The following is a 13548-nucleotide window of genomic DNA, read 5'->3' on the forward strand; positions in this document are numbered from 1 at the left end:
GACAGACAGACAGACAGACAGACAGACAGACAGACAGACAGACAGACAGACAGACAGACAGACAGACAGACAGACAGACAGACAGACAGATAGATAGATAGATAGACAGACAGACAGACAGACAGACAGATAGATAGATAGATAGATAGATAGATAGATAGATAGATAGATAGATAGATAGATAGATAGATAGATAGATAGATAGAGGACTTCCTGATTGCGTGAGATTCATTTAGCAAGGTCAGTGTTGTTTGATTCAAGGCTCACAAAGCAGTACAAATTCCCCCAGTAAACAACTAAACAAAGGCAGGAAGTGACTGCCTTCTAAGCCCCTCTCCCTTGTTCAGCAATTCACCTTGTTCCAGCTTAGCAAGTCAACAAAACATCATTCAGCATCAGACAGACAGGGTGCCTCCAGCTTGCCAAAATTTCAACATTCGGCAGACTTTAAAGTTACGCAATAAAAAGAAACCCACAAACTCCCACTTCCCTCCACCTGTCTGGCAAGGTTAGGATTAAGTGGGAGGAAGTCAATAATTAATGGGAGTTGGTTTAGTACAGCAAACATTAACTGAGCACCAAAATCCATATAGGTCGGTGGAAAAGCTAAAAGAAAGGACATTCAGACCAATGGTTACAAATGAGAAAAGCTTTAGGTTTAGGATGTTCTTCAGGCTAAATTTTCTACCTGTTTGTTTACATTCTGGCTCATTTTTGACCACAGAAGTCCCTTAGATGCTGAAGAAACTATTTTGAATAAGTCGATCTGGACATGGTGGAACACCTAAAATGCCAAAACTAAGCATTCAGAATGGCAGTCCAAAAAATCAAAGGGTATCAAAAGTAGCTACGCCCATCTTTCATGTACTCTCTATGACTCTGAACATGTGGACTTTTAAAACAGAGCTGTGCATTTTTACCTTGGTAGGTCTGCTGGGGCTCGCATCTCATTTCTCCAATCCCATTGCCATAACAATAACAGCGGTAGTAGATGCCATGGATGGCTTTGTCCCACGTCTCGCCGATCTGATAGAACGTCCTGGTTTGTGGTTCTTGACACTGATCTATTGCAGAAAACACAAGGAGACAAAAGAGTGGAGCAGATGGGACAGACGACAGCGGGGTTGTTTTTCTGAAGCTGCAGCAGTTCTCAGTATTTAGTCCCCAAAAAGCCAATCAGTAACGAGCCGTGAACGTACCAATAGCGTCACACTTCCAGTATCCACGTCCTTGTCCGAAGCAGGTGCAGTTCATCATGTAGCCTTGGTCGTGGCGCTTGGTGAATTCCTGGTTTACTTCATAGGTCAAACCATCAACTATACACTGATCTGGATGCACAGAGAAAAGACAGGAAGATGAATTCACCTTTTATTTAAACTTTCACATTATTCGCAAAGTATTTGAAGACAAAATATAAAAGGTTTTGTTAGATTTAGCCCTCTGACCTAAAAGCTGTGAGTAAGCAACACAGTTCCACTCCCCACGGCCGTTTCCCAGGCATGTGCACTGCATCATGTGACCCAAGACATCATGGCGTTTGTCCCACTTGTCGCCCACACGGCGCATCACTCCATCACTGGTGGTGCATACCTCTTCATGAGCTAATTAAAGAAGGAAACATAAAAAAGCTATCAGTGTGTTGGTACATATATACATTCACATGGTGCTGCGTATGTCCAGACACAGAGTTTTTCTTGGTCCACTTCAACCCAGAATTTGTATGTTACTGTTACGTAACAGCCTTAATAGCATCATCACTCTCCCATGACCTCTTTAAGTGCCAATTATTTACTCCCCAATTGTCTACAAGTGAACCTTGCAACCAAATCATCATTATAGTCTGTGAGAAACGACTTGATGAGAAGAAGACAAAAAGCATTTTGTGCAATCGGAACAAAAATGGCAAAAGTATTTAAATGCCCAGCTGTGTTATATAACAATATACCAGTTCAGTACCTTCAAATGAGAAAAACAGCAAACACACTCACCAGCCATGGGACAGAATCCAAAACGCTGTTCTGAATCATAGTCGTAGGTGGTGCCACACCATCTCATGTTGTCACGGCGCCCATCGGTGGTGCAATCGGTGTAGTTGCGACCGCTGTAGAGGAAGGGAAAGTGGCACAGGGCCCCATTGGAGTTCCCACCCCGTGTTGTCACAATTGCTGGATTCAAGAAAGTACACATACAAGTTAATGCATGCTTAATTGGCTCTAACCACACAATTATTCACACAATCTTTATTATGTGAGTGGATAAACTAAAGATGCTAGACAACAGTAACTGCACATCAATTTTTGGGGCAAAGTTGCCGTTTACATCTATGTTCCTGAGTCTCACCATTCTTTTCAGTGCAGAAAGAGTACTGCTGGTCTCTCTGATAGTCTGAGGTTGTAGAGCACCACAGCTGCCCATCTGAACGTCCATCTGAGGTGCAAGAGTAGTAGGTCTTCCCCATGAAGACAAAGGGGAATACACAGGGTTGGCCATCAGAGTTCCCACCGTACACCTGGTTCCTGGCCTCTGTGGGAAAAGGGGAGGGAGGGTGGGAAAAATGACTTCAGTATACCAATCAAAGAGCAACATGCAGAGCTGAATGGAACCAACAGAAAATTACAAAAGACTGCAATTTCTCTGGGATTGACTCCAAGAGCCACTTGAGCCAGCCTCAAGACTTCTGTATTAAAATACCCAATTTTATTTGCTTCTGGTACACACCCCATTCTTGACAGCTGACTCCATTGCCCAAACAGGTACAGAGCATCTGTTTGCTGCCCTGGTTTTTGATCCAGCGCTGTCCATCGTAGTAGTAGGCTCCAGAGTCGGTGCGACAGGTTCTCTCAGCGGGAAGCTCAAGCTGCCGGACTGGGGTCAACACAACTCTGGCTGTAAACACATTTTAAAAAACAAACAACGTCAGGTCTGTTAACAGCGACAAGCTCAGAGCTCTTGTTGAGCACTGGTTTCTGATTTACAAGTCTCACCTCTTCCTGAGCTGTGTCTTTCACACTTTGATTCTCCTCTGCCGTTTCCTAGGCACACACACTGCAGGGGATGTCCGCTTGTGTCAGTCCTCGTCCATGTGTCTCCAATACGGTAGGACCTCCTTGTATCCTGGTCATTGCAGCGGTCTGGTTGGTGTACAACAGTGGTTAGTAGCTGCCCCTGAAGAAAAGCTTGCATTTGTGCTTGTGTATGTTTGGATTCTGCTTACTTCTTGAGGTGCATGTGATGCGTCCATTCCCCTCGCCCATACAGGTGCAATCCAGCATCATCCAGCCTTGGTATGGCTTCTCCCAGGTGTCTCCTACAGCATACGTGGCAGCTAAGGTATTGTCATAGCACCTTTCCCCTGCAGAAAAATAAACAAATTTTGATTTACTGAATATGCAGAATCTAAATCACACTGGGCAATTTGTATTAGACATAAACCAAACAAAAATCAATAGCTGGAGTGAAAGATGAGCAAATCAGAGGACATGCTGTCTCACTCGCTTATCTTGTTTGACTGGACTCATGTCAAATATTTGCAGTGGTATCAAAGAGTTACGCTTCTGGGAAATGTGTGTGTGTGCATCCATGTTTGTGTGTATGATGAATATATAAACTTTGATCTTTTGCAATATTTTACATTTGTCTGCTTTTCATAGTTCATTTGTGAAATTTTCTTTTCTGCCCTGCTCACCGAGAGGTTTGCATGTCCACTCTCCTTTGCCATTTCCAAGACACACACACTCCAACATGTAGGCACCGGTGTCATGAGGCCTCTGCCAAGTGTCCCCGATTTTATAAGACCTCCCACCATCGTGGCATCGATCTGTGAATGACAAAATGTGAACTTGCTGATTTCAAAGACCTCTTGTATATGCGAGATGGCACACATATACAAATTCTGGTTCAATAATTAAAACTTAATTTCAGGAATAAACTGAACCATGCAGAGGTATTGCCATGTGTGTCATGCACTTTGACAAAGGAAAAACTACCATGCTAAGACATACCACTCCAGCACATTATGCTGTTTCAACAAGGTTAGTATTTGGTATTCTAGGAACTCACGCGCTATTGTGCAGCTGATCTTGCCGGAACCAATGCAGGTGCAGTCCCAAGTCATCCTCTCATGTAATCTCTCATAGGTTTCACCCACCTGGTATGTCCGGTCATTGTACTTATCATAACAGGATTCCTCCACTGAGAGGAAAAAACAAACAGCACAAAGTTAAAGAGGCTCTTACCGAGAAGCTGTTCTGGAGTCTTCTCTTGCTGCGTAAAAACGCACAACATCTGTGCCTTTCTCCGTATATTCGTTGCTTTTTGTGTGTGTGTTTTGTTTTTCACTTGTCGGGATCAACACAAGAGTCGTGAAACAAGTGATAGTGCACTACAAAGACGCACTAACCTTCAGGCTTAGTTTTACACTTGATGCCTGCTGCTCCACTGCAGGTGCACACCAACGTGCTACCAAGGTAAGGTTTCTCCCACTGTTCGTTCACTCTGTATGAGCGACCGTTTTCCTCACAGCCGACTACAAATAATATATTATTAAACATTTTAACAGTAGAATGAACATTAATCTTTTTGTTTGCTTTGGCTCACATGGAAAGAAACATATCGAAATCACGTGTTTCTTTGTTGTTGTTGTTTTCATTTAACACAAAACGCACTAGAAATATCTTTCTAATGCATGAAGTTACACAGTCAGGCCCCCTGAATTCAAGAAGAAGTTCTTGTACCAACCTGGATTAATAGCCGATGTATCGTGAAGCTCGGGATACACCTGATACTGGCCAGTTTGTCTTTTGTTCTTCTTTGGCAAGCCGTGAACTGCGCTGCTTACGCACAACGCAAGCAGTAACCCTGTGAGCGGGCTACCCTTCATTTTATGGAACGGATATTTCAATGAAAAGCAGAAAAAACCTAGATGATGGGAAAAAAAGCAATAGCAAAAAGTAAAAAAAAGCAAGTGAAGTATTAAAGGGCTTGGAGAGAGCTGGTTCCTGCCCCTTATTCTCAGCTACCTCGGCTGCTCCTTCTCGGCAGTTCACTTGGCCGAATCGCAGCTGGTGCGCCAGACCTAGCAGAGGGCTGCGCGCTGGTTTTATACTGGGACCGCCACAGCAGCAGAGGAGGGGTTTAACGGGAGACTGGAAGAGCCGCCCGACAAAGTGTGAGCAATACTTATAATCCTCATTTTGAAGAAAAAACATCAAGCAATGAAGATAAATAAGCTTCTGTAATCTGTTCATCTGCACACATGCTGCCCTGTGTAGGGTTGGGAAGTTGGGAATATATATATATATATATTAGTTAATTTCCATGACATGAAATAAAATATATATATTCATATTAAATATCTCAAAAATGAAGTGAAAGAACATTTCCAAGGTGGGCGGAAACAGTAAACCAGAGCACATTGTGCTGTTTTGGACATGTCCTGCTGCATGAGCTGTTACTCATGGGTCTGGTCAGGAGAGCAGCTACTGTGTGCGCGACTGCGGACTGTAATAGTTCCTGCCTCAGGTTCAAGGAACAAGTTATGCCAGAGGACTGAAGAATTAAACAGCAAGCAGATGTTTTTTTGGGAAACAGAGGAAGAAAAACAGCAAAAGCCAAAAGCACAGTGAGTGCAACTGAGTCACCAATCTCCCCTGTTTGAAAAAAGCCTCTGAATTCTTTCCACGTGTGCAACAGCGCCAAAGCGTGGAGACTTGAAACACCAGAGAGTTTCAAGCGGCGAGCCTTAAAGTGTTACTTAACATCAACTTCCATATTCACTGCTGTGCAACAGGTTTCCTGAATGTGCACTCATGCATTTTCGGGAGGGTGATCCTGGTGTAAAAGAACGCATAAATATTTGAAAGAGAGAAACATTTACTCCATAGAGTGGTGCATTTTGGGTATGACTTAATTTCTTGGGTTGTTATATCTCTGTCAGATTTATGAGCTGTCTCTGTCAAAGCCCCTGGAAGGCTGCCTGGCTTATATCATCTCTTCTTTGCTCACTGTCTCTGTTTTCCATACATAAGATCTATTTTGCAGCAAAGATTTATCCCTCACGCTGGTTGTTTTCATAACGATTTCTTTGTTCCCAGAATGATTTGTATTTGAAAGCTCAGTTGGATACCTCATAATCTCTGAAAGCTGGAACTGCTGCAACTGTTTTCTAAAGTATGATTGGTTTAATTTAGTGTCTGTCATCTTTTTCCACTGATATCAAAACAACACTTTCTTACACAAAGGAATACAGTTGAAAGCAAGACGGAGGGATGTGGAACATCTTCATTGCATTATACCCTAACAAACCTGTAGTTATCAAAAAAGCCCACAGATTTAGATCACCTAAACAAGTATGTACGCCTTGATGTATGCACTGCACAATATTGTAAAATATAAAATGTTGAGCTTTCCTAAACAGTGTTTGCAGTTTTTTCACTTGTATTTTTATTCCCAAGAGTTTGTGAGAAGACGTGGGGAATTTGTTTCTCTTTCATGGTAGAAAATTGTTCACTATCTGCCCCAAGTCATTGTTGGAGTGATATGTTTCATCCTTATAGCCACATTTACCAAAAGTTGATCAATATTGGAATTACTGGAATACTTTTTAGCTTTACTCAAGTTAAGCCAGCATTCGTTAAAATATGTTCAACACCATTCGTTAGTGTTCGTTGGTCTTAGAAGATGGTTACATTGTAGTTGAAAAGGGAAAGACATGGTCAGCAACAATACTCAGGTAGGCTGTGGTGTTTAAACAATGCTCAGCTGGTACTAACGGGCCAAAAGTGCACCAAGAAGATATCTCCCACACCATTAAACCACCAGCCTGAACTGTTGATACAAAGCAGGATAATTCTGTATTTCATGTCGTTTATGCCATTGTGGACTTGCTTTCCTGATCTTAGCTGACATAAGTATCACCTGGTGTGGTCTTCTGCTGCTAAAGCCCATTTGCTTCAAGGTTCAATGCGCCACGCATTCTAAGATGCTCTTCTGCATTAGTTTAAAGGAGTCGCTATTTTTGTGTTACTGTTGCCTTCCTTTTAGCTTTAAGCAGTCTGGCCATTTTCCCCTGATCTCTGGCATCAACAAGCCATTTTCACCCAGAGAAATGCCACTTGGTGGATATTTTCTCTTTTTCAGACCATTCTCTCTAAACCCTAGAGATAGTTGCACAACAGTCCCAACAAATCACCAGTTTCTGAAATACTCAGAGCAGTCCATCTGGCGCAAAAATCTATTTCAAAGTCACTTGAACCACCTTTTTCCCCTATTCTAATGCTCAGTTTGAATTTCACCAGGTTGTCGTGACCATGTCTGCATGTCTAAATGCATTGAGTTACTGCATTAATTGAAGGGGGCAGTGATTGTTAAAGGTCCACAGTGCAGAGTTGGTCAAATCTGTCCCGAAGGTTTCTGACAAATATATACAAAATCCAAAGGGTAGAAACAACAGCTTGTGAACTATTTGTTGCTAAGCTTATCAGTTAATTGCTCTGTAGCCTTAAGTTAAGTAGACAAAGCTGGTGTTAATTTCATTATTAATTTCCTCATCTAATTATTTTCTGGCGAACTACTCAAACTAAAAGGTATAAAATGTGAAATTAAGTGTTTTGTGTGGAGTTTCCTCCTCCAAATCTGGAAGGCAAATTTGTTTTAAGGTGTGCCAATCAGTAACATATGTACAGCCTTCTAGTACTTGTTTGTAATGCGGGGTTCTCCATCCTGGCTTCACCAAACTGTGTACAGCCAGTTTGGAGAAAGAGAGCCAAACGGCCACAGCTGGATGGAAAAACTGGAGAGATGAAATACATAGGGGTGTGTGTGAAATGATAGAGAAAGATGGAAACGAAAATGGAAAGTGTTTGGAAAGAGAAAGCTGGAGGGTAATATGTCTGGCTTATAGACTGGAAGAGTGAAGGAGGAGATGAGCAGCAACCATGACTGACTGACTGACTGTCACACCCACTTATGGCTGTTCTTCCACTGTTTGCCTTCAGCTCTCTGCCTGGAATAGAAATGCAATGAAAATCTGAACATGAAGAAGGCGCCGCTCTTCTAGAGGAATATAAGAAACATAGAAAACAAAGTTGTTATGCAGAAGTTCATGCTGCAGACAGTCAGTGGATGAAGACAGTTGAGCAACATAATTTAAGGTTGTCAGCATTCTCAATGATCCTCGTCATTGCTCACGTCTGAATCAGTCAGAATTTTCTGCACAGGATGCGAAGAGCTGCTGCACTGCTGGGAACAAATGTTAGAGGTCGGTGAGGAGGGATGGTGGTTGTGAATGCAAACTGTGACGAAGCACTTACCAAAGATTCCACAACACACTGCTACAAAGCAAAGTTACTGTGGAAACCAGATTGGGTTGGGTCATTTAAAGAGTGACAGTGAGGGTTGGATTTGACATGTGAGGGGTACTAATAACTTCGCTTCATTGCTTGAATTATATGTTGAGTCACACAAGAAAGTCACACGCCCGTGAAATGAGCTAACTTCATGGTCAGGAGTCCAGAGGAGCAAAGAGACCAGGCAAAATGTTGGACACATCACAAAAAGCAACTGAGTTTATAAGCAAATGACTTAAACTCAGCCTTCTGGATGCTACAATGGCTTTTTTTTCTAATGCTTTCTCATTCTTACTTTTTCAACTTCAAGGCTGAAAAATGCCAACATGCCAGAATCTGTCCGAAAAAGTTGACTTTTGGGGGATTTCTTTACCTGGCTGTTAGGGCTTGCATCAAGACATGCCACAATCTAGTTTCTCAAGTGGTTACTGGAGACTCACTCCTAAAGTGAGTCACCCCCATAGACTCTTATGTGAAGATTTTCAGCTTTACACCAAAAAAAATTCAATTATAAAAACATGTATAGGTAGCTATAACTGATAGCTGTTTACTGTGTTTCACCTAAGCTGGTGGAAAACAAGGAACTTGGCCACTTAGCTTTGTTGGTAGTTAGTTAGCAAGTATGCTAACATTAATGCTAAAGTATTTGCTAACTTAGCAAGGTGCATTTATCATTTGTCATTCATTCATTTTTGTCACTAAGTTAGCAAGCACGCTAGCATAAATGACAAATATCAACCAATAACAACCTATAATGCTAATAACACTCTGCTTAAAGGGGGCAAAAAAGAATCAGACTATTGTGCTCAAAGGCGCTAAAAGTGAGGGAAGCTCTTGACAGCTTTGACAAAGAAGGTCTAAGAAGTGGACCCAATCTGTCAACCCAATTTGGGCTTTGACAGTCAGGAAAAATTCGATGGATTAATGAATTTTAAAATACTGGAACCTGCATAACAGATGCCATTTAAATGTAAGCAGTTTGTATTTGGTGATGAATGTTTAGGGTCTGTTTCAATCTAAGAGCAGCGTTCTGCTACTCTCACTAAAATATTAACTATCACCTCCCCTTCTCCAGACAGCTGTGTTTCCTCAGGCCAGACACCGTTTATACAACAATTCCAACTTAATCCTTTCTGTATCGCCATTTGCAGGGCAGCAGTCTTTCCTGATAGCTCTCTTTCGAGCGTGGAAACCTTTTCTGTGTTTTTTACACTATGACGTAAATAAGGACACCGTTAACAGGGCAGCAAATGTCTGTTTCTGTCACGGCTGCCAAGGCGAGCCGTGTGGAATAAATGAGGATCCAAGCGCAGGCAGTCGTAGAGGAGTGAAGATGATTTATTGAACACAAAAGAATGTGGACATAAAAGCAAACGGGGCTCGAACTAAACTAAACTGGGAAACAACTAAACTACAGAGCACAAACCTGAATGAGAACGTGCAGAGGAGGATGACGAAGAACAGCAGGGAGAAGACACGGTGGATACACAGACTGACACTGAGTAATACAGACGAACCGGCAACAGGCAGGAAAACACACAGGGCTTAAATACACACACCAGTAATCAGGGGATGAGAGACAGGAGGGCAACACAGCTGGGAGGAATCAGAGCTGACGGGACAGGGGAAATGTAAACTGAACACACTCACATCAGACATGAACCTTCAGAATAAAACAGGAAACTAACAGACACAGAACCAGACAGGACACTGAACTTGACAGGCAGACTCATGAGCAGACACAATAACACCATGGACAGACAGAGGGAACACAGAGTGGTGGGAGCAGGCAGGCAAAGAACAGAAACCTAACAAATGGCAAAATCACAACAGAATACACACTCGGGATGAACAAAAGCATAAGGAAACACAAAACACTGAGTCCACAGACTCAGGACCATGACAGTTTCCATTTCGGCAGTGAGTTGGTGTCTTTGTGTGAGAGAGTAAGAGACAAACTGGGCCTGATCAAGAGGACCTGTGGTCTTCTTTAACCTGTGTCCTCATGCACGCCATCCACAACCAGGCCAATGTGAATCACTCCACGTAGAAAGGAGAAGCTGACTTCCTTTGGGGTTAATTTGCCCAGACTGTGCCCGTTATTTTAATAAGGCTGATGGGAAAAGTCTGCATCTTGTTTACCCACTGGAGTGAAAAAATAGCCACTTTGTTAGGGTTGCAAGAATGAGCTTCACAGACAGGCACAGAATTTGTGACCCATGCGAAAGTGTCTGTCCCTTTTCCTGTTGTCACACCAGCTAATAGTGATTAATTTGTTCATCACATTAATGAACTCGTGATTCTGCCGCCACTGAAAAGGTGATGATCTTCACATGGACAGGGCACATTTCCAAAAGACTTGCAGGAAGCCCTAAAGGCAGCGAGGTAGAGAGTCACTCAAGCCTGACCAGTTACTCACACTGTTTGGTGTGTGTCTGCAATGTGCGTTTGTGTGCGCACCGCTTTCCGCAGCTTGCTTGCTTAGTCATCTCTCATGGAGAAGGAGGTCCTCAGAAGATGCTGGAGGAAGCAGACAAAGAAGTGCTTTGAGTGGTCAGGACTTTTACTGACCTCCTGGAAAAGTGTCTGAACAGACCAAGAAAGATTCAGATGTGCTGCTGAGACAGAAAAAAAAACACAAACAAACACACACAGGCAAACACAAGGATGGCATTGTTGCTAATGAGTAAATATAGTTATTCCATTCTGCAATAAAAGCTCATTTTGCTCAAATGCTGGTTGTTTTACTTTTAAAACCTTTAGATTTCAACTATTTTCTGTTTCACAATGTGTTTTACTAGTCATAGGGTTTTATTTTCTAAATCGGAGTAGGCCAGTGGTGCATACATAACATTCAGCACCTTAGAGTGATCCAGGTTTCCCGTCTGCATCCTGAAGCTTTCCACATCCACCACGTAAAGCCTTTTCCCAGTGTGAGCCCCACAGGGCAGCCAAAGGAAGGTTTGCAGTACCTTCATAAGTTAAAAACAAAGTATTTCAATCTTATCAGATCTCTTTCCTCTGTGTGTTTTCTCATTGTCTGCTCTCTGCCTATGTTCATTTTAATGCATAAAGATGACTATTCCCTCAACTTTGTGTGCAAGAAACACCCAACATCAAGGATTTTTTTTCAGCTGTACCATGATGATGCAAACACACTTTCCAATCCTGTTAGGGGAAATGTCATTAACTGTGTTCCTTTTCTTAAGCATCACCATTAGTCACTCTCCTGTCTAGACAGCGGGGACATGCCAGCTCACCTGGGGCCGTATGGCGAAGCAGGACTACCTGCTTTATCCCAGGTGAAGTCAGCCTACGTAGGAAAATGTACGACATACATCATGATATAACATGCAGCACTGTGGCTCATAACATTATCAGCTCACAGAAACAAGTACAACCAGTGGAAGGTATGTCTGTTTGGCGTTTGCATGCTCTCACCTTGTCTGTTCTGGTATCCATCAAAACCATGACAGGTAAATTGGCCTGTTAAGTGCCCCTGACCAAGGCATACGCTCAATGCTGGAGCTGTTCTCCATGACTGCCCACTGCTCCAAAAACTTGGCTTACAAGTCTGGTTAAAAGTTTACATACACTCACCATGGGCATGAATGTCATGGTAATTTTGGGCTTTTGATAAATTCTTCGAACTGTTCTTTTTTCCAAGTGGAGTGATTGTACATTTACTTTCATGACCTTAAAAATAAGAATCGAGTGAACAAGTTAATTTAGGGGGGATCCACACAGGATCAAAACTATACATACAGGCTCAAATATAATAATATTTGGTTAAATGCCCTTTAGGAAGTTGCAACTCAATCAAACACGTTGGTAGCCATCAACAAGCTTCTGGCAAAATTTATAAATTCAGAAATGGTAGAGTTCATTCAAGTTAGTTGGTTGGCTTTGAAACATAGTCTACAAATTTTCAATAGGTCTGAGGTCAAGAACATAATTCCAAAGGCCTAATGTTAGCCTGCCTTTTCCATTTCAAAAGGCACGAGTTTTTATGTGTGCTTGGGATCATTGTCCTGTTAGAAAACCCAACTGTGTCCAAGTTTTAACCGTCTCATGCTGATTTGGCATGAAGTTGAAAATTTTTCTTTTGTTTCTTTTTTTTTTTGCTTGTCCCATTTGGTTCTTTAGCCGTCAGAATTGTTGTCTGAAGACCAACAAGGATACCCAATGGATTTATTTTGCCAAATGGATCATCGTGGCATTGCCGTATTGGTCCATTTGATCGACCTTTGTTTTTATTATTTATTTTATTTTATTTTCAGTTGTTACAGACGGGACAGACATGAGTGAGGGATAGGAAAGGGAGAAAGAAAGAGGAAGGAAAAGAAAAACAGAAGGGGAGAGAGACAGTGAGAAAGGGGAAAAAAATAAAAATAAAATCTCCTGGATCACCTGTTGAGAGAGAAAGAATAGAAAACAAGCAAAAAAAAACCCAAAGCAACATACTAAACACAACACCATCGCATTAATCTAGCTAAGTGTAAACAGCAGTAAATACTAAATATTCAATGTTGTTGTGCAGCACGCAGGAAAGTTGAAAAATTTTTCAAGGTACGCCTTCTTCATTATACCATCCAGTTTGTGCAAGGACCAGTACTACTGGCAGCAAGACAGTCCCAGAGCATGAGGCTTCCACCGCCATCTTTGACCATGTATGGTGATTTTAAGATTGAAAAGCCTCGCCTTTAAAAGGGAATCACGGCAATTTGTTTATTAATCAAAAAAGGAGAAATTAAAAGTTTTGAAGAATTAAAACGGGAATACAACTTAAAAAACAAGGATTTTTTCAGATACTTACAGGTGAGAGATTACTTTAATAAAAACATAAAAATAGAGGAAGACAAAATCCATCCTATTATAAAAATAATTATACTGGCATATAAAAGTGTTATTCCAAAAACAGTGTCTACCCTATACAAATGTTTGATGGAATCAAGACAGGAATCAACTGTATATGTTAAAGTAAAATGGGAAAGAGAGCTGAGTGAAGAAATCACTGAGGGGGTGTGGTATGAAACATGGAAAGAACATAAGAATACAACTCACTCATTGAGGTGGAGAGAATTCATCTGGAAAAATCAAATTCGCTATTTTATTACTCCTAAGATTAAAAATAAACAAACCAATACACAACAACCATGTTGGAGGCTGTGTGGATGGGATGAACCAGACCATACACACATTT

The 13548-nt window shown here is 41.7% G+C and overlaps 1 protein-coding gene across 3 annotated transcripts in view; it reads right to left on the reverse strand.

Moving 5' to 3' along the window:
- Nucleotides 1-5083, reverse strand: part of fn1b (fibronectin 1b) — an 18488-nt gene extending 13405 nt beyond the window's left edge. For 2 of the 3 annotated variants that reach the window (XM_013908514.1, XM_013908512.1), the window contains exons 1-12: nt 4738-5083; nt 4400-4525; nt 4060-4191; nt 3686-3817; nt 3215-3352; nt 2985-3131; nt 2719-2886; nt 2341-2523; nt 1989-2165; nt 1446-1601; nt 1200-1328; nt 921-1064 (exon numbers count right to left, since the gene is read on the reverse strand). In XM_013908514.1, coding sequence (XP_013763968.1) covers nt 921-1064; nt 1200-1328; nt 1446-1601; nt 1989-2165; nt 2341-2523; nt 2719-2886; nt 2985-3131; nt 3215-3352; nt 3686-3817; nt 4060-4191; nt 4400-4525; nt 4738-4879 — 1774 coding nt within the window. In that variant the 5' untranslated portion in view covers nt 4880-5083. The remainder of the gene's footprint in view (nt 1-920; nt 1065-1199; nt 1329-1445; nt 1602-1988; nt 2166-2340; nt 2524-2718; nt 2887-2984; nt 3132-3214; nt 3353-3685; nt 3818-4059; nt 4192-4399; nt 4526-4737) is intronic. The other variant, XM_013908513.1, reaches the window with a different exon arrangement.
- Between the last annotated feature and the right edge of the window lie 8465 nt (nt 5084-13548).

The sequence above is a fragment of the Pundamilia nyererei genome, unplaced genomic scaffold, assembly GCF_000239375.1.
Source record: "Pundamilia nyererei isolate P.nyererei 1_Seehausen unplaced genomic scaffold, PunNye1.0 scaffold00011, whole genome shotgun sequence".
NCBI lineage: Eukaryota > Metazoa > Chordata > Actinopteri > Cichliformes > Cichlidae > Pundamilia > Pundamilia nyererei.